This window comes from Cajanus cajan, chromosome 1 (genome assembly GCF_000230855.2).
Source record: "Cajanus cajan strain Asha chromosome 1, NIPB_CcT2T_4, whole genome shotgun sequence".
Lineage (NCBI taxonomy): Eukaryota > Viridiplantae > Streptophyta > Magnoliopsida > Fabales > Fabaceae > Cajanus > Cajanus cajan.
In genome coordinates this window covers 39,656,168-39,678,989 of record NC_138517.1, presented here as the reverse complement: position 1 = coordinate 39,678,989, position 22,822 = coordinate 39,656,168, and the positions used below count along the sequence as shown (strand labels likewise).

Sequence of the window (22,822 nt, the reverse complement as noted above, 5' to 3'; positions counted from 1 at the left end):
TGCAATTTGGTAAGATCAAGCCACTTAGACTACTCATCTCAATCGTAGGAGATCTTCGTTAGTTGATATGCGTGACAATACATTCGTTGTTCAGTTGCTTAACATTTATTATTGTCTATTTAATAATTACTCAATTGTTAGCTATTTCTTTCCTGTGTTTGGACTTGATTAGTTGTTTATCATATATTTTGAGTTGTTTACGTGATGATCAGTTGTTAATTAATTTTACTCAATTATTCCTATAAATCGTTGGTGGATGATTTCAATTGATGTTGTACGTGAATTAAGTATATGTTGTAAGTTGCTTATGTTAATTCTTTCACAAACTTACTCTTTCTTTTCCTTGTGATTGAACTACAATAGTGTTAGTTGATGTATATTATATATATGCACAAGGATTTTATGTGACCGCATAAGAGGATTTATGTTTTTTTTACTTTATTGGCAAAAATTGTTTATATTTTTTACACTCTATACATATATTTTTTGTACAAATGACCAAGTAATTATTATATGAGAACCTTAGAGTACTTGAACTCAATTATGTATTTTTATGCATAATAACTATGCTATATTAAGTGTAGAAATCTGTCAGATCGTTACAATATCGCCTCCAACACCATTGTGCAAATCGCCACCACAATCCATAACATGTTGGCACTCAACCTTTTCTTCCTTAGAGTTAGTCACAAAAATGTCACTTGTTTGCAGGAATGAGCTTGGTTGGAACGATTGCAGAAAGAGTATTCTATGTTTGTGTTTGATTTTGTTTCAATGGTGCGACATTTGGGTAACAGTGTGGACCCTCGGAAGGTGTGTTTTTTAGAGAAGCTTTTGTTGCCAAATTTGCAAAACATGGAATTGAGAATGTGGTCACGGAGTTTGTTGTTGGTGATGTTGAGTTCATTGAGCTTATGAAGGGAGGATAAGATGTCAGGGACGTGGTTGGAGATGGCATTGTTCTATAATCAAAGCATGAGGAAGTGGGTTAGTTTCATGAGTTCGTTTGGGAATGAGCCTTGGATGTGGTTGTCAGAGATGTCGAGGTGGAGGAAGAGTCTCTAGGATAATATCTTTGTTAGAATCTCACCAGTGAAGTCATTTCCTGCAAGGTATACATATACTACATCCAAGTTGGTGCAATTCAAGAGAATGTACAAGAGGGTAAATATGTAAATTCTTTTATACTATAAATATTTAATTTTTAATATGTTAAATGTATGGTAGCCTTTTAGTCTTTCATTCATATATGCAACGATTCTAATTATAGTCCATCTATGTACCACTTAACACTACACTTTAAAATCACAAAACTTACAACCTCACTAGTGAGGCACATAACTCACTGAGGCACATAACTCACTGCTTCATGTTAGAATTGTTCTTTATACTGCTTCATGTTAGAATTTTTGATGTTAAGTAGTCGAAAGAAAAAACTCTCTCTCATAATAATTCAATCATGCATATTCAAGAAATATTATCCTTCACATAGGATGCATTAATGTATTGAATGGTGTTGACTAGGGATGACAAATATACCCGTACCCGCGGGTAATACCTGAACCCGTCTCGACTTTGACGGAGAATACCCGGTTTGACTGGATACGGGTACGGGTACGAGTAAAACCCGATATATTAAATCGAGTACGGGTACGGGTACGAGTATGTACTTACCCGCCCCGTACCCGTACCCGTACCCGTACCTGTCCCCGTTTCCATTTTTAATTTAATACCCACTTTGAATTTAATTATATTAAAGAATTTTAATATTTTTTTATGTGTGATTATTTATTATAATATGAGATAAATAAATAACCTAATTATAATTATAATATAATTAAAAAAATAATTTAAAAATATTATATTTAAAAAAAAATAAAAAATAAAAAAATTTGACAGGTACGGGTACAGGTACGGGTATACCCGATACCCGACGGGGACGGGGATGGGGATGAAAATCACATACCCGACGGGTACGGGTACGGGGATGAGTTTGGCTCGCGGGGACGGGACGGGTATCATGAAACCCGTACCCGCCCCGCCCCATTGTCATCCCTAGTGTTGACTATTTACCATGCATGATTTATCAAGAAATTCTTACATACCTAGATCAACATCTGTTTAGTAGTGTCCCTAAAACTTCCTCTAAAAAGTAACAAAAATTCTAAAATGAAGCAGTATAAAATGTGGTACATGGATGAAACACTATTTTTAACCGTTAGATTTAATAATATAATATAATCTAGGGTTCAGATTTCTTAACTGTAACTTGGAAAAGAAAATTTTTGTATTTTGCAGATTAGTCCCTATTTTGGGTTACTATTTTGGACGGCGGGTGGTGAGGATGAGGAAGACGACGTCGGCGAGTGTGAAGGCAAGGCCGTCAAGGGCGATCCAGGGGCGGGGAGGGCCAGATTTGGAGGTGGTGAGATTTTGGTCGTAGTGGATGTAGTTGATGGTGGAGAAGGCGAAGGAGAGGCCCTAGGAGAGTTGAACTTTGCGGACAACAGGGAGGGGGAGGGACATGAGGTCGATGGCATCGAGGAGGAGGAGCCCGCGCCTCCGCTGCCACCGCGTGAAGAAATAGGTCACGCCTCCGCTACCACTGTGTAAACGAAGTCGTGTTTTCGCTGCCACCTTTTGAAGGAGCCCACGCCTCCACGCTGCCACAGCGCGAAGGAGATCGCGCCTCAGCTTCCACCGCTCGAACGAAGTCGCGCTTCCACTGCCACCGTGCGAAGGAGCCTGTGCTTCCATGTTGCCACCGTGCGAAGGAGGTCACGCCTCCGCTGCCACCGCACGAACGAAGTCGCGCTTGCTCTATCATCGCTTGAAAGAGTCCGTGCCTCCGTGCTGCCACTACACGAAGGAGGCCGCGCCTCCGCTACTACCGCATGAAGGAGGTCACGCCTCCACTGCCACCACCGTGGAAGGAGATGACACCTCCGCTTCCACCGTGCCTCCGCAGCCGCCGCACCTCTACAGTGTCTCTGCATATAATATAAGGACTATTTTACAATTTTAAACAAGTTAAAAAACTTGTTATTGCCGATAATTTTAGTGCCTCATGGATGACCCATGACCTCAAATACCTCATGTTAAAAGGCCTCATTTGACATTACCTAGATTTTGAACATGATAATACTAATTAAATTAGAATAATTTTCATTAAATTAGGGTAGATCTATTAAGAATGTTGAGGGGCCTTAACCCTCCCTAAATTTTTCATCTTTTCAAACTTTTTTAATGTATACTATTATACTTTTTAGTTATTTTAGTGTTAAGATAATTAAAATAATTGCTTAGTTTTAGCTGTTTAATTGTGTAGATAATGATATATTTTAAATTAATACTTTAGTTTTATTTTCATAGTCTTTGTTGTGGGAAAATTTCATATTTTCTTTTATTTAGATAAAATATTTAAGTACCATTTATTTAATTTTAAGAGTATTTTATTTTTATAATTTTTTTTTGTTAATAATTTAAAATTTATAAATAGTTAACCTTTAACCACATGACTTTATTATTTTTATATTAATTTTATTATAATTATTTTTAAATTAAAGACTATTTGTTATCAATATTTGCAAATGAAAAAAACTATGATTATTCTATAAATAGTTGACAATTTAATTTTTAGACACACTAAATTTTTTTTCTACTACTATCTTTATATAAATTTTCTTTATCTATTTTTTTTTCTCATTTTGTTCTTGCATATTATATAAATAACTCTCACTAGTTTTCTCTAAAGTATTTTATCTTCAAGTGCACAAATTCGCATACATTATTGTGTAAACCTTGGAAAAAAAAATAATATCAAGTTGTACCATGTGTGTTAACATTTACTTTCACAAGATTGATTATTGTCAATACACATTATTTTTCTCTTACTTTCTAACATTTTAAAAATAAATTCTCATTGTTTGCTTCTATTGAAGTAAAGATAACATGATGATGGGTAACATAATTCATTTTTGTTTAATAATTTTTATAAAATATTTCATAGGACTTTTGGTAAAATTTATGATTAATGAATATATAATTTTTATTATATATTTGTGATGATTATTAGTGTGATATATGAAATTGATAATTAACATTTATTTTAAGTTTAGCTTTTATGTAATTATATACTTTTATTATATATCATTAAATCATTTTAAAACATAAAATTATAAATATTTTATATAAAATTTAATATTTATATATATATAATATATATTTATTCAATAAATTTGAAGTTTATGTACTCGATAGAAAATGATAATATAATAAGTGTTATGATGGGGAAAAAAATAGAGAAGTAAGTAAAAATAATACGAAAGAAAATGGGTTTACGATTATAAGACGGCACAAAAGGAATATATTATAAAAGATAGATAGTTCAGTTGCATATGTAAGCAATAGGAACTAAGGACAAAACAAGGTGAACCCGATGTTTTAAATTCGACTCCGGCATAAGACCAAGTAAATTGATGTTTTAACTTAATATATCAGTATTAATATAGATTTAAATATATTTTTAATTTTTTAAATTTAAGATAAATTTATTTTAATTTCTTAAATTTAAAATTAATTTTTTAATCCATGTAATTTTAAAAACTCTTATTTTAGTCTTTAAATATAAATTTTATTAGAGAATTTATCAAATATTATTTCATAAAAATTACTTACTAGTATCTTTATTAGTAAAAATATCACATTAAATTTAATTGATAATGTGAAATTGTCTCAATATGTCACTTTCAAATATATTATTGGTGACTTGAGGATTAAAACAATTTTTTTAAAATTATAAAGATTAAAAATAACATTTTTAAATTTGAGGGACTAAAATAAATTTACCCTAAATTTAAGGGACTAGAAAAATATTTAACCCATTAACATATGTATAGTTAAACTATGAAATAAAAAAAATATAAAACTTAAATTAAATTATATTTTATAATATATTTAAAAATAAATAATGTCCTTATAAGTATAATGTTATGTTATACAAAGTATTATCTGTTATTTTTATTATTATTAATATACAATATACATTTTAAAATAATGAAAGATGAGTTGAAACGATCCAAAAGTATACTCTGAATCCATCCTAAAAATTATATTGAACCTAATTTTAAGACTCAAACCATTCAAATTACATGTGACTAGAATGAAGTTTGCTCATCCATAGTAACCAAGTTAATTTATCGACTTATATTAAATTGCATTATTGAAAATGACAATATTCTCTCTAAATCTATATATGGGAAAAAATAAATTTTTTTTAACTGAAATATAAGTTAACTTAAATTAAATCAACTTTATTTAATGTTCTTAATTAAAAATACTTCTACGATAATAAAAGAAAATACCATCTATTATAAATGTGATTAAGAATATATGATTAAGAATATATGGAATAACAAAAGAGAATACTATCTATTATAAATGTAGTTAAGGATATATGCTGGGAGTTTGGGAGTATGATTTAATTAATTCATTATGAGGTGTGACGTGAAAACTTATATATGGACAATGCCTTGGAAACAAACTAAACCATTTATTAATAATGCGATTTCAAACTTTAATTGATAGGATCGATGCTCCCTAGTTAGGAGTTTGTTGTAACTTGTGTTTGATGAAACTGAACGACAATAGCACACCGAAAAAGGTAGCGTTGACAATGGCTTCTATGCATCTTGGGTCTTTCCCTGTATCCTTTTCCGTTACTGCTGGTAAGCCATGAAAATTGGTCCATTTTTTGTGTATTATTTCTGAAATTTTAAGATTTGTTCATTTTTCTGAAAGAAATATGCTATTGGCAGTTGGAAGTTGCGGGAGGAGTAAAAAATGCGCCAAACATTACAATGCAAGTAAGTTTATTATATCCACCCATTTGGACAAAAATTATTGTAATGATTCATTGTGCTGCTATTGTTCAATCCTACCTTTTATCAATCCTTCGGTGTTAAAAGAATCTTAAGAAGGGCTTTTGCTCTATTAGTCTTTGTGTAATAGTTGACATCGAAGAAAGGAATCTGTTTTACACTTTCACAAATATAAGTGATTGTAGAGTATATCATATATCATGAAGAGAAAAATCATCTAACACTATTTGATAGATTGACACAAATTATATTTTTTTATAAATATAATTTACATAGTATGTTAAAATTGATAACAAAAGATTAATATATGTTTGCAAGACATGATTTTTGTTAGTCAAACATTATTTTAACACAAATAGAAATTAAACTTGAGATTATATGATCAACTCTATGTCTCAAGTAGACCTTATAATCACTGGATAAAGAGACTTGGTTATAACACATATTATCTTTAGTGTTTATTTTATTTTATTTATTTATTTTATTTGTAAGAAAGTAATAAGAAAAAGAAAAGAAAAATGCAACTATGCCCTGTGAAAAAAAACTCTTATGGCATCATAAAAGGACAATTATACTAAATAACTAAATCATCGATTATAAATGAGTTATGACAAGTTAAAGAGTCTGCACACATTAGCCTTTTGATATACATGGTGGAATGAGAGTTGCCATTGTGTGATTCTAAGGATCTAATGAGATTATCTTTAGTGTCTTAAGTGCCTCACTGTAGATTATGTTACTCTAAACTAAGGTTATACTAGAAATTAAAATAGGAAATTCTTCATATCTCATTAATGGAGCAAAAATAACATATGAGAATATTCAAAAGGTACACCTATAGATTGGTTCATATCACTTTTATTTGAAGCACTTAAGCCATGTAAATATTTTATTTTATTTTATTTTTTGGTAAAACATCATTTAGGTCTTTGAAAGTGTAAGTTGTTAGCACTTTAGCCTTTGAAAGTAAGAAAAATCTAAATAAGTCCTTAAAATTTCTAATTGTTTGAAGTCCTTAAATGTAACTATTTATTATCATTCTAGTCCTTAAATATATGTCAATATTGTCATTTAAGTCACATGTTTTTTTTTCTCTGAATTTTTGACTAAAGTGAGTAATGTTTTACACTTTTTGGTACTTTTTTTTTATTATAATTTTTATGCTTTCAAGGATCAAAGTGTCAGCAAAAGACTCTTTTAGGGATTGGAATGGTGTTTTCCCCAATTTTTTAAAAATTATTTTGGGCCTGTTACTCAATTTCTCTATTGTTGGGTTGTTTATTGTGGAATTAGGCTAATCAATACCCGCCTTTTCACTTTTGACTTTGCTATCAAATTTGTTGAAATGCTCTAGAAGGTGGTTGAGACTTGAAGTTGAGGCATTTATTGGAGATGGTTAGGGGTGTGTTTGTAATAGAGGATTAAGATTTGGTTTTAAGAAATGAGGTGGGAATTAAGGGTTGATCTTAGGGTTATAATGTGTTGGATAGGAGCTTAGAGGTTTGGTGGAGGATAGTTAGTGATGCGTTCTTTAAGATTGATTGAGGGGAGACATTAAAATTAGCTTTAGTTGGTAGTAAGGAGTTAAGTAAGTTATTAGGAATGTGGGGTGGGGGGGGGGGGGAGGGAGGGAAGAGTGAGGTGAGTGCTTCTTGTTGCTAGGAAAAACAAGGAAGGGGAAAGGTTAAGGGGTTGAATGGTGGAATGTCATTGTAATGATGGAGAATAGACACATGAAAGGTGACGTGGATGTGAGCAGAGGTAGGAAAAAATAAATTTTACATGATGAAACCGATACAACGAAGGACCTGGAAGGAACCATAAATGTAATGACTTAGTAGATCACTGCACTTAACAATACAACAACAAAGGAAAACATAAAATTAGCTAGCCTTGGGTTCCCATGCAAGCAGTTCTTGGATATTCATGTAGTATTTTATATGTATGTGTATTAGTGTAGGAAATAAAACAAAACCTTCCCAAGGGTTTAAAATATAAAACCCCTTATGGGGTTATTGTCATTTGGAATACATATATACAAGGCATATCAATATCAATAATTAAAAAGAACTGAAAACAAAAGTTTTAGGTGTTGGTCAAGCGCTCTCTACATTAAGCTATATTAGAACAACATCACTACAAAATGCCATCTAACTCCTAGCTCGTACTCCACCTAATCTTGACTTGATCTCATATAAAGTATAATCATCACAGTTCAACATATGAAAAAACAAAGATAAGCTTGTATTACAAAAAACAACATATATTAAAAAGTTGAAAAACTAACTATACTTCACTACATAACATCTCAAAATTCAACACAACAACTTAAATTTCATGTTTCAACACAAGAAACACAATCCAACAACTTATTTACATATTTATACACCTTAGCATCATAGTAAACAACTTAATTAGCATCATTTTGTGTCATCACACATTTCAACTTATGAGATCTTATACAATATAAGTGAACAATTTAAGTGGTTTGATCCTATCAAACCAACAATATAGAATACCTTTCATCTCAAGGTCATAACAACACAAGTTTGGCTTAAAAGGCGTAATCAACTTAAAAATTGTTTATCAAATTTTTCCACTTAAACTAGGAAGGTCCAGTACAATTGTCAATTATAGTAAAACTTGGGTGTGAGTCTATCACAACATTGTTATGCATAAACCAAGTCTCAATGTGAATGGGATTAGCCTGCTGCCTATCCTCTTTATACTAAGCATCCTTATAGTGCTTGGTTAGGGTTTTAGTCTATGACTCCATGCCTTACTCTATTGGCCACTTCTTAATGAGTATATCTTGGCCTTGCCTCCATACTATGATAAACAAGAACTTAGAGGAAACAACTTTTACAAACAACTCTCCACTTCATAAATCAATTCTCTCACTTAAGAGTTTTCATCTTTAGGCTTTTAGAGCACCACAACTCAAATCCTCATTATAAGATCTTTCAACACACAAAATAATTAATTCTTCTCTAGTTTTAAGTTCAAGTCACAACATAGAAAACATGCATCATACATTATCAACTAAATATAACTCAAACAACACATATTTAATACAATATTGTACACCTCAACTCCTCATCACCTTAATATAATTCATCCTTATAAGAAACTTTCAACTTTATTAATATATACCTTCATAAAATCCTTTTTATCTTAAACTCATGATTAAAATATACTAATTTATAATAGATAAAATCAATGTACAACTTAAGTACATGAAAAAATCTCCATTAAAATCAACATAAAAACATAACTTTGTAAATAAGTGTCTCGTCAGGTGAGCATAGTTTCACTTAGTGCCCAACCCTTACCTGAGCTTCTTGCTAAGCGAGCTACTTTTGTCAACGAAATAAGCTCCTATTGGCTCATCTTTGCCTTGCTAGTTGAGTTGGACCCTTTGTGGTCCTCTCGTTGAGAAGCCAAAACTCGTCGAGAGAGTTGGAATCTCTATGAGTCTCTTCATTAGGCAAGCTCCCGTCTTAAGCCACTCACAAAACTATCTTTTCATTGAGTGAAACATGTGTTTCCCAGTGTGCCTTCAAGGTTTTCACCATGAACACTCATTCTTATTGAGTGACTCATAGGATTGTTGAGCAAGAATGCGATCTTAGATAAATTGCCTTCATTTTTTATGGCTCGTCTGGCGAGCATACCATATCCTTGGGCGAAAGTTGTTGCACCTCCTTAGTGCTCACACTTTCTAGCTCCTCCAACCTTCACAACATGCATCCACCACATGCGTCTCACAAAAAAACCTCACAACCACATAATCTACTTCAAATAACATATGCATGCAGTATCTATCAAGGATTCATCAATTCCTTGGGTTGGGATCTACAACCCGAAACCCCCCATTCGTTAACAAAATTTCTCAAACTTAAACTCAACACAAGAATCAACATGCAACAATACAAGAAGAACTAATCTACAAGGTTTGCTTGCCTCAATTGCTTCCAAAAAAGAGAAGAATCAAGGAAGAAAGGAAGAACAAAGGGACTCTTAATGTTCAACATCTCTTTAAGGTTTTGGGCTTTCTTAGCTTGAATATTGGCTTCTACTATTTGATCTCAACTTCAGGGGGAGACAAGGAAGCTCTTGGTGGAATCAAAACGAAGATCAAATTTCTTTGGCTCTAAATCCCTTCTATCTAACTTCTTGCTAAAATTTCTAAGGAAAAGGAACTTATCATGTATTCCTAAAACCTTATATAACTTCTTTCATTCTTGGTCAACTTTGTCCTTAATTCATAAAGATTCATTAACCCTTCTCATAAAAAAACATAAAACACAACACAACAACTTAAGACAGCATAAAACAACATTATATTTTAGAATCATTAATAAAGCATGCAACACAATGTTACAATAAAAGCAACACACAAGCTTCTAAGAGTGTTAAATAAAAATGGAGTGTTGTTGGTAGGTTTAAGGGTGGAGCCAAACACAATCATTGGGTTGAAAGGTGAAATCGTTTCTTGTTTTCTTGGTTCTTCATGCTTTGTCATGTGCGATGAAGGATTTCTTTTAACTATCAAAGAATATTTTGTTTTTGTTGTAGATTGTTAGAGACCAAGTTTGAATGGTTGGGTTGTGGTTCATAATCCATAATCGTTAATGGAATAAGACCATATAAGGCTTAGTAGATGTTTATTTTGATGACAGAGTTCCATGACGTGTTGTTCCAAAATTCTGCAAGTTGAGGGATGTTGAATCATGATGAAGGTGTTGACAAGTTAAAAAATTGAGGTATGCTTAGAGTAAGCGATTGATGATTTCAGTTAGGTAGTTTAATTCTTGGTGATAGGTTGTTGAGAATTGAAATGTGGTGCCCTAGAGAAAAAATAGGTCCTGTTAGAAGTGGTTGAGGATAATGCAGTCCTGGTCGGAAACAAATTTTTTTGGAAGGCTATGAAGGCAAAAAAAATTTAAATAGAGTAGTGACTAAAAAGGTTGACAATAGTAAAATGAGAGGGAAAGGAAAAAAATGAGTGTTTTTGGTGAGACAATCAACAATGAACCAAACAATTGTGAGGCTCACCTATCAAATAATTATCTTTATTGAATAAATTAGCATTCCATTGATGATATTGTTAGAATAGTGGATTAAGCCTAACTCAACCCTACAAAACCGGCTTGTAAGGTAAGGGTTGCTTTCCACTTATATACTATTCAATTGCCTAATCTCTAGTCGATGTGGGACTTGGGTTTTTCCCAATACACCCCCTCACGTCCAGCACTATTGGGCTTGGTACGTGGATAAATGGTGGGTGGCCCTTTTTAATGATCTAGGACCCAAGTCCCACATCGACTAGAGATTAGGCAATTGAATAGTATATAAGTGGAAAGCAACCCTTACCTTACAAGCCGGTTTTGTAGGGTTGAGTTAGGCTTAATCCACTATTCTAACAGATATTTTTTTTGTAGTCCTTTAATACATCTCATGAGTCGAAAGAAAACATCTTTGTATATTTTGTTTAAATTAAAGATTAAAAAGTCTAAAATTTTGCACAAAGAAAGGGTTCATGATTTCTTTACTATTTAACATCAAAGGTCTTTTAGCATAATGCAAATTTAAGTGACTCAATTGTTATATTTGTAGATCAAATATACAAAATTTCATACAATTCTAAAATGATTTTTTAGTTCATTAATATGATATTCAAAATAAATATAAATATCCATTGTTAAATAACATGTCTAGAAAAATTCAAATTGTGTGAAATTTGTACTAACATTCTACATTTGATATTCTAGGTTTTTACATGACAAAAGCTTCATGGTATAAAATTAAGAAAATTCAAAATGAATATCGCGTCATTGGGCATCAGCAACTTTATTTGAGGAATCGTTATAAAGGCAGTGAAGGAGTATCCACATGTGAAGATTGTGCTAGAAGTTATGTTGTGAATGCAACTCGTGCAGAATCATTTGAATCTGAAAATCAAGATCCTAGTCCTAAAAACTTTTGGGGCTCTATCAAAGATTTCTTAGATGCTTTATACATGTTTAGCAGACCATACACAATGATTGCCTCGGTTAAGTCAACATTTTATTTTTTGAAATCAATCTTTAAATAATATTAATCCAATTGTTTTGTTTGAGCCTTTATCTTTAATTTTAGAAAAAAATTGCAATATTGTGAATCTTTTTGAAATATTTTTTTAATTTGTTTGTGTTTATGCAGGTAATAAACATAATTTCCATGTCTCTCCTTGTAGTGGAGAAAGCATCTGATATTTCTCTCACATTTTTTATTGGATTGTTGAAGGTGTTTAAATTTGTTTGATGCTTAAAAATGGCTAATGAATGATGTTTTCCTCCTTACCTAATTTTATTAATATTTGTGAATCATTTTATTTCAGGCTATGGCAATTATCCTTCCTATTACCCTTTATGTTAATGGCTTGAATCAATTAGTTGACATTGAAATAGACAAGGTATGAAACTTTTAACAAGAATGAACAATATGCTAATACGTGATTATATTTGTCTTTTTGGACTTTTGGTTTTGAGTTATGAAAAAGCCCAAATTTATTAAAGCTAGTGTTATCTGAACCAAATCCATCATCGTCTCGATCAAGGTATTGGATGGTAAGTTATTAGTCAAACCAATAGGCCACTAACTAAACCACATGAACCAATTTACATAACATAATATTTAAAAAAATAATATTGAATATTAGAGTATATATATATATATATATATATATATATTTGTAGAGAAAAAATAAATACTAAAAGGGAGTTGAATAATATGTATTAAAAACTTGCATGTTTTTCATAGTGAAGTAATAATGCTAGTTAGATGGAGTGCAAAGAGAGGTTAGACGAAACACTAGGCGTTTTTATACTGATTCGTCTTAATCACCGAGACTACGTTCGTTTCTCAATCCAATTAGATTGAATTCCACAATCTTTCAACAAAGATATAAGAATTCTTTCAATAAGCCATTTCTGGCTCAACCCAAATATTATTTTCACAACAAGCCTCTCCAGGCTTAGCAACCAAGTATTCTTTTACAATCAAGTCTCTCCAAGCTCAAAACAAGTATTTTGTTACAAATAAGCTCTCCAGGCTCAACCTTATAACAATGGTTATGAAGATTATAGAAATGTTGTGTTCATTTCTCTTAGACATTATACAACCAATATAAAGCAATGAACTTTTACAAGAAAAAATAAATATTGTACACAAGTATAATTTACAAAGTGTATGTTTCTATACAAGTCTCTTGTATTACGTATATTCTTTTTTTTTCTTTCTTGAGCTTCAAATATTTTTATATAGTATCTTAGAGAAGATGATTGTTGCAATACTTTGAGTCCAATTCACAAGTTTATTTTGTCTATCTTCATCGTTGTTCCTTGCGATGGCAAGTAATCGTTGACTCATTTAATACAAACATCAAATACATTTCACCAAATGATATCCCTTATTTGATCAAGGAAGTTACTTATCATCTTTTCATGCAAAATGGAGCATGTAGAAGCAATGTCCATGCAGTGCAGCTGCAGCGGTGACTTTGTTTATTTTTCTCTGTGATTTCATAGATCTTTGTCATTAGTCTTGATAGAAAGCATGATTTTTCTCTTTAACAAATTTATGAGTTCCGAGATGGCTTTCTTGTTGGATTTGTTAAGGAACGAAGCATTCAAAACAAATTTTGTCATTAGTCTCAATAAATAATGAACATTTAATGTATATGAGACAGACTATATGCTTATCTGATTTACATCATCTTATAGACCATCTAGGTCTTACACTTCGTCTAATAACCTTTTTCAAAGACATTTTCTTTTATAAAAATATTTTTTTTGTTAACATTAGAACTTCAAAACTTGAGGGATCCAATACCATCTTTTGACTTAACAAATTTTTTATCACACTATAAACAAATAATAATAATGGTTGGTTGTAGCGCTCAAGCTCGTGAAGTTCTTGGGTTCAGTCCCTTGAAATTGTTGCTTTTGTATTTTGTGCTTAAAAAAATTTAATAGTAGGTCGTTAAACCCTAAATCCTAAACTCAAACTAGTTTGTTACTAATTAAATCGCATGAATCAGTTTACATAACAATATTTAAAAGTATAATAATGAATAGTAGTATAATATATATATATATATATATATATATATATATATATGTCTGTATGTATATATTATTTTCATCACACTATAAACAAATAATAATAATGGTTATTGTAGTGCCCAAGTATGGGAAGTTCTTGGGTTCGATCCCTTAAAATTGCATGTTTTAGTATTTTGTGCTTAAAAAAATTAAAAAAAACATGACACTTCAAAGGAGAGATTTAGATCAACACTTTGGGCATTAGGCCTATGTGAGCTTGGTTGGTTCGATTGGCATTGGATTCACTAATTTAATTATTTTTTTTTGTTGTTTTGATGATGTCATCACCAAGCTAACCACATATATAATCCAACTATTAAATCCACGTGTTCACATTCCTAATTGGTCCGGTCTAAGTGAAAAGTCTACGTTGAGTTTAATAACACTGGTTTACACTTTGAATTGGCCAATGTAACTTAGTTTTGCATATTAGTTAAAACTACTTTTTTGAATAGCACATATTTTAAGTTTAAATAGGAGAAAAATTATTCAAGAATTTCCCAATAAAATTTGATCCAACTTAGGGAGTGATCTGTCCTATTGCACCCATGTGTATTTGTGCCCACATGCTGATGGAAGTCTCTTTGGAAAAACTAGATTGATGTAGTTCCTCCTCTAAGATCCTTGCACAGATCTTTTCTTTCTTGGTCTCCTCTTAGCTTTTCCAAGGCTTCCAAAGGTGTTAAAAGCCTTCTTCAAACACACATGGAAGGGGTAAGAGTCCCCCTTGGTTGATGCCACACTTAAGAGAGGATATAAGAGAAATGGAACAAGTTTCAAGGAGAGAAACAAGCTTTGAGAGAGAAAATTAGGAAAAATGCATATAATTCACATAAAACTCAAAGTAATTTAAGCCAATACAAGGAAATCCTATATATAAGAGTTTGGTTGGCTTATGGTGCAAGCTAGACTAACCATGATCAAGTGTAACCATGGTTAGCTATCTTGTACTTAAGCTAACCAACCCTAGTTAACTTTCTACAAGTCTAGTTAGTTGTCTAGAAGCTTATGGAGTAAGCTAAGCTAATATTAGTTTTAAAATAACCTAGGTTAATTTAAGTTAACTCCAACTACCTAACCTAATTATTACAACTACTAGATAATAATTACTTTAACTAGTTTGTTGAAATGTCACTATCAAGGCCATATAACTTATTTAACATGATTGGATGGCTTGTTCATTGAGCTTGGACATCCAAACCACTTTCCTAGGCAAGTGGACGTCCAACATTAATGGGCTAGAAAAATGTTTGGGCCCTCCAAGCCTAAATAAGTCTCTGGTCGAGGCTAGTTACACCTCCCATAAACTACTAATTACACCCTTAAAGAAAAATGCAAGGATAAAAATTTCTATACTACTTGATCAAAATACATGGTCAAAAATATCCTACACAATCACTACTATGAAGAGAAAAAATGTAAAACAATCAATAAGAGTCCTTAAGGTAGGATAGGCCTCCAAATGTAGTGTACCTTACAAAATAAGGGTAAATGCCTTACAATTCTTCTAAACTTTATCATTCTTCACCCTTCTTGGTTCTTTTTCTTCCAAAGGGATCCTTGGGAAGTAGATTTTCATCACAAGCACTCCAACATGAGTTACTATGTATCAACTTGTCATGAGTTTTTCCTTTTAAATGGGTTTCAATACTTATGCATTATAAACTCATCATTATAGACATTGAAATTCATCATTTTCAACTTATTTTTTTTAAAAAAATTTAGAATTTAAAATCGACATAATATTACAAATAAATATTATTTTATACAATATAATTACTTTACATAGTTTATCAAGAATCCCAAAAAAAATTGTGGAATATGGTCAAGAAAACAAGAAATTTTTATTAGTTACTCTCTTAATTTGTTGAGAAAATTTATTGATTTGTATTGCATGTTGTGTTAATTGCAGATAAACAAGTCATATCTTCCATTGCCATCAAGGGGGTATTCTTTTGCAATGGGTGCCTTTATTGTTACATTAAGTTTGATTATGGTATTACATATAAAATTGTTTTTTTTTTCAAAATTTTTGATGCACTGCATTTCTTGTATTTTATTTTCCTCATCATTAATGTAATTTCTTTTTCTATTAATTTTAAGGGCACAATCAATTCATTTATTATTGACCAAAATTACTTAGTAATAATTTGGACATGTAAATATGAATATCTATTTACACAATTATTTATTTTAATATAGAAAATAATAGAAACATAAAAAAATTGTCATAACACAATAAGGTTTCTTTACTTATGTATATGCTTTAGTGATATAAAATTTTGTCATAATACATCTGCTATAATTTTATTTAAATATTTTTCCATTAGTTTATGGAATTGCCTTTGTTTAGCAATCATTTTCTTTTCTCTAAAATGTTGGTCACATATTTAAGAGTCTACACTCTTTTAGAATTGTCTAATGTAATAGTTATCAAACTATTTGTTATATTTAAATTGAATCCTATCCAAAACATATTTAATCAAAATAATAAATTTCTTATTTATTGAAATTCTTATAATGGAGTTTTAAGTTACTACTTTGGTTACACATGGTTTTAATGTCCTAGTGATTGAACTATATATAACACAACATAATTTAACAATAGTGAATAATAATGAATAGAATATGATTTTTGGACTAATTTTTCCATTAATATAGTTCATTGACAAGGTTTAGGAAGACTTATTGTTTTATTCTCTTTTACAGAGTTTTGGGCTTGGATGGATTGCAGGTTCACCACCATTGTTTTGGATTATTTCCTCCCATTTTATTTTAGGAACTGCTTATTCAATCAACGTGAGTTCATTTAAATGAAATTTCAACTTCATTTTTCCATTCATATTATTTAAGGCATGATTTTTGGGATAATTTTACAAGTATTTATTTCAATATCAATAAGAGTTAGTGTTGTGCTTTATTAGAATTTAATGAAAATCATGTCGTAACTCTCTAGTCAAAATACTAGGCAATAAATGTTATACAATATATAAATTTACTCTTAAGTTTCCTTTTAGGAAGGAAATTGTGTGTATTAGAGGAAGGGTTTAAGAATTAAAAGCATGTGACACTAAACTTTTCAATAATTTAAATTTTAGCTTGAAAACCTCTATTTTGAAACTTTATTTAAATATGACTACATTAATTTGTATCTTTGAAAATTTTCAGTTGCCTCTATTGAGATGGAAGAGATCTTCAATGCTTACAACCTTGTACATTATCTTTGACAAAGGAATATTGTTTCAACTTGCATTGTTTCTTCACATGCAGGTGATTTTGCTTATACATTAGCTTTTCAGCATACAATTTCAACAATAAACTTGTATACAAGATTTTGGATTGCATTAGGAGAATTCATGATAAATTATTAGAATGTAAGTTATTCTTGAATTTTAGTCTTTTGGATAATAAAGTAGTAGTTTACACTTTAAATAACATATTGTCAAGTAACTACATCTTTGTTTCTTGTATAACAAAACAATTTTTCTACGAATTCAAATACTTTTGGTTGCTAATGTGTGTAATGTGCAGATGTATGTGTTCAAGAGGCCAATTATGTTTCCAAGGGCATTGATTTTTGCTATAGTATTCATGAGCTTCTTCTCTATAGTTATAGCATTGTTCAAGGTAAAAAGATAAAAAACTTATATTTTCTTAAAATATGCATATGTACTAGATGCAAAAGTAAAATTTACCTTTTGTTGACTTTCATAAAGGATATACCTGACATTGAAGGAGATGAAAAATTTGGCATTCAAACTTTGTCAGTGCGTTTGGGTCAGAAAAATGTATGTTCTTCTCATATATCATCTTAAAGAACCTTGCTTGTGTCCATGTCTATCTAGGGTTTTTCTTTAAAAATGATTTTTTCCAGGTATTTTGGATTTGTGTTTCACTTCTTGAAATGGCTTATGGAATTGCTATTCTAATGGGAGCAACATCTTCCTATCTATGGAGCAAATTAATCACGGTGATGTGTTAACTTGAAAATTTTATTCCATAGTTATAGTTTTTCAAGATTATTTATTGTGTCTTATCAATTTATATAAGTTGTGTTTAAAAGATTTGCATGAGATTTCAATTGTGCTTAATAGAATAATGTGTTTCTAGGAATTGAATTTATATGCTTTATTTTCATCTCATGTTACTTTTTGTTCAAGATAATGGTTTAAAAATTATCAAATTTTAGCAACTGTTTTCCTTCACTAATTCACATATATAACATGTATCAAGTGTACTATAATAAGAAAATTTCTCTCTTCAAAAGATAATCTTTATTGCATAGAATATTTTGCTTTTATAGCTATATATGGTCTTAATATATTAGTATCAAAATTGATTGTTTTCAGGTGATATTATTTGAGTAAAAGCCTAAGATGCTCCATAAATTTTTAAATTATATTATATCAATACAAATAGGAACATGTTTAATACTTTCAACAAAGTTTGAAGTTTATTCTCATTAATGTGTTAGGGTTTGGGACATATTCTTCTAGCATCAATCCTTTGGTACCATGCCAAGTCTGTAGATATCAAAAGTAAAGCAGCCACACAATCCTTCTATATGTTTATTTGGAAGGTAATAATTAACATTATAAAAGTTATTTATCATTATGAGCAACTAGTTTTTAAAACAAATACATATAACTTATAAGCTTAGTATGAACTTTATGCAACGATTGAAATGAACTAATTACTTTTGCCTTATGTTAGGAATCAATAATTATTTAATATCTATAGTTAAATTAGCTATGAATCTTATTACTATATTCAACATTTTGGTTCTTTATCCATGCATCTATTTAGCCTCTTGTCCCTCAATATTTAAGAATCTTCCAAGTTATTTCATGCTATTATTTAGACAAAAAAATACAATTAATATTTTTTATTTTGTAATTATTATATAATTTTCTAACATACTCACTTATCTCTCATATTAATTTGATTTTTCCTTACTTATATACTTCTTTGATATTTTAAAATGACCATCCAAATTGGATAACTTTTTCTTCTTCTAAAACTTCAAACAAATTGAGTCAAAAAGATAACTTGCATGTTATTGAATGGCAAGATGTGAAGGAAAAATGAGGAAACAACATATTTATATATCAGGAAATTACACTTTTTTTCTTGGGAAATTTACTTATTCCAAGAATAACTCTTTGATGTGAATATTGGTAGAGTTACTTCTTTCAATAGCTTGTAATTTACTTGAAATTTCTACAAACTTATTATTAAATTAAAAGTTCTTAATGAATAAATCAAGTATAAAATATTTTTTAAAATAAAAAACTATTTGATACTTCATTAAATTAATTCAAATTAATGTACAAAGCATCATATACGTTAATTTTAATCTATATAATGAAACATTATATAATTTTCATAATTTGCAAAAATTTGATGAATTGATCAATTCATTAAGAACTTTTAATTTAATGATTGAATTATTGAAATTGAATATAGATTATGATATATTAAGTATACTAATTGTAATGAGTGTTATCCTTAAGTAAGTGGATGAATTAATAATATTTTGAATTTCATAATTATTCCCAATTTTCTAACATACTCATTTTTCTTTCATATTAATTTGATTTTTTTTTTGTTTTATTCTTCTTTGATATTCTTAAATGACAATCAAAATGTCATCCCTTTTATCTTCTTCTAAACTTAAAAAAAAAATTGGTCAAAGAGAGTACCTATATGCTATTGAGTGGCAAGATGTGAAGAAAAAAAATGGGAAAACAACCTTTATATATTGGGAAATTATACCTTTTTCTTTGTGATGCTTCAATTATATTTCTTTAATTTATTTTTATGTAAATGAATCTAAAATGGTAATTAACTAGTAGTGCATATGAACGAGCTTCAAAAGTTTTTTTTTTATATTAAATTTTCTATACGAATTTTAGTGTTATCAGTAACTAATTTTGAATATCTTACTATTGATTTTAAGACTTTAGGAAATGAAATTTATTTTTTATCTTTAGTATAGAATTGGCTTTGGAAGTTACCTCAAAATATATTCATCACATGTAATAAAGTTCTAAAACTAATTATAGGAATTCAAAATTAACTAATGACAATAATAAGAATTAAAAGAGAGGAAAAAAACTACATCTTAAAGGCTTGTTCACATTAAATTGGAATATTTTTCAAGAGAAAATTTTAGCTAATGACAAAAACACAATAATAATTAAGAGAGAAAAACATTACACTTATGAGCTATAATGAAATTTATTTTGGTAGAGAAAATCAACTCATTTCCTTTAGACGAATTCCACTTCTTGTAGTTTAGTGGTGCCAATTTATCCAAAGGCTTCAAATCTTGGTTCATTGTGACACCCTTACTACCCCAACACATATATATTGTAACAATGTAAATAAACTAAAGAATAAAATTTTCAATGTTGGTAAAAGGGTTCACATAAAACCTTCATAATTGTTCCTCAATATTCAAGATAATTGAAAATAAACTTGAAAAATAAAACATAATAGTTTAAAATTTATTTTTCAAAGAAAGATACAACTCCAACTAAATATTTATATCCTAGGATCCTCTGCCCCGATGTCACACTATCTGAGCACACCCACAACTCAACTGTTGGCATTCTAGATGTCACTCATAGCCGGATCTTCCTCACCTAAAACATCCACAAATTATACGGTGAGAAAAGAAAAACATCTATATGTAAAGAACAAAAGAAAAAATACAACATAATCTTATCATAATTCATCAATTAATGAAGTCTTTACAAGCATATCCATACATTCTAATTCTATCAATCATGCATCATATTCACACCACAATTTCACAATCATACCAATCTATCACAAATCTTGCAATTAACACTATGCCAATGGTCACGCCACCTCAAGGTCGTGCCACTCTAGACATAAGTGATACATATTAATTGCCTCAATCATCCCACACTATGCCAAGGGTACGGCATCCCTGTAGCATCACTTACCTAGGGTCGTCTCATCCCTGATCATATGTGTGAGGAACCATAATCACATCACAATCACAATCATCACAAATCTAACAATTAACACTATGCCAATGGTCACGCCACCTCAAGGTCATGCCACTCTAGACATAAGTGATATGTGTTAATTGCCTCACTCATCCCACACTATGCCAGGGGCACGCCATCCCTATAGCATCACTTACCCAGGGTCGTCTCATCCCTGGTCATATGTGTGAGGAACCACAATCACATCACAATCACAATCATCACAAATCTTACAACTAACGCTATGCCAATGGTCACGCCACCTCAAGGTCGTGCCACTCTAGACATAAGTGATACGTGTTAATTGCCTCACTCATCCCACACTATGCTAGGGGCACGCCATTCCTGTAGCATCACTTACCTAGGGTCGTCTCATCCCTGGTCATATGTGTGACAAACCACAATCATATCACATCAACATACTCACATCATGTTATCAATTCAATATTAAAACAGTAGATATAATGTATACATTTGTACGAAGGCAGCACACCACATTCCATATCTAGATAATCAATTTTACCAAATAATGTAACAATAATATTTATAAATTAATATAAAACCTAATAGAATCATCAATTTAGTAGAATCTTAACTCAAATAGTAAAAACATATAGAATCTCATAATACCAATAATTCTCCAAACAGAAATAATTATAAAATTATTAAAAATTCCACAGGAACTCTTCTCCACCCATTTGGTCTCCTCCTTTAGGCTCCCCTCGGTCTTCAGGAAGAGAGTGTAGAAGAAAAGAAGTTAGAAATGAAAAGTGTGCTTTTTGGGAGTGCCAGAATGCTCTATTTATAGGCATCAGGAGTGGCCAAAATGACCCGTTTCAAATCCAGAACGACCCGTTCTAGACTCTTCGTCATGTGTAAAATTTCACATCTAGAACGGCCCGTTCTAAAACTAGAACGGCCCCTTCTGGGGTTACATTTTAACCCATAGCGGCCATGTTTGGAACGACCCGTTCTCAACTTTGGAACGACCCGTTCTCAAGCCATTTTGGTGGTTTGGAACGTCCCGTTCCAGTTTGGGAACGGCCCGTTCTAGGCTACCAAAAATAGGTCATTTTAGTAGTTTGGAATAGCCCGTTCCAGTTTGGGAACGACCCATTCTGGGCTACTAAATCACCCATATTGGGCTTTTAGACCTTCGTACAAGCTGTGAAAATCGGGCTGTTACATTCATGTTATTTAAATGACAAAAAAACTAATGATAAGGATGTTAGCTAGCTTCTTCAGAAACCACAACACTCAAGCAAAATAACTTTATTCACAAATTGAGAGTTGCTGATTAAAAAAATACTTAATGAGTAGTTGCTCTTTAGAATAAAAAATGATTGGTGAACACTAAGAAACTTGTTACATCTAATGAGACAAATAAAAGAAAAAAGTTTAAATATGATAAGTAATATGATGTGATAGAAGAGCGAGGTAGAAAAGAAATAATTATTTTAAATAAGGTGCTTAGAGTGAAGAGATGTCTACTAATTATTACTCATAAAATTTTAATCATTAAAATAAAATATGTGAACTTGTGAGCTTCATAAATAAGATAACAATTTTAATAGTGAAATTTTATAGTGTTGAAAAACTCAAACTAAATCTAGGTTAGACCTTTGGATTCCTTCATATATTTGTTTTCAAATGTGTTTGTTTGAAATGTGTTCGGTTTCACTATTTATAATTAAAGAAAATATTATTTTTGGAGAATTTAAAATTAATATAATTAATCACTAGGAAAACATGCACTTCGCTTATGCATATTAATTAG

The 22,822-nt window shown here is 30.6% G+C and overlaps 1 protein-coding gene across 1 annotated transcript; it reads left to right on the top strand.

Annotated features, from left to right (window-relative positions):
- Window positions 1–5,400: 5,400 nt before the first annotated feature.
- Window positions 5,401–20,411, top strand: LOC109789231 (naringenin 8-dimethylallyltransferase 2, chloroplastic). The gene is made up of 12 exons (XM_083068885.1): window positions 5,401–5,726; window positions 5,817–5,864; window positions 11,654–11,934; window positions 12,084–12,167; window positions 12,262–12,336; window positions 15,939–16,022; window positions 16,736–16,760; window positions 17,088–17,296; window positions 17,558–17,653; window positions 17,743–17,814; window positions 17,901–17,996; window positions 18,501–20,411. Exons 1-12 carry the CDS (start codon window positions 5,630–5,632, stop codon window positions 18,678–18,680), a joined length of 1,347 nt encoding a protein of 448 aa, XP_082925011.1. The 5' UTR covers window positions 5,401–5,629; the 3' UTR covers window positions 18,681–20,411.
- Window positions 20,412–22,822: the final 2,411 nt, after the last annotated feature.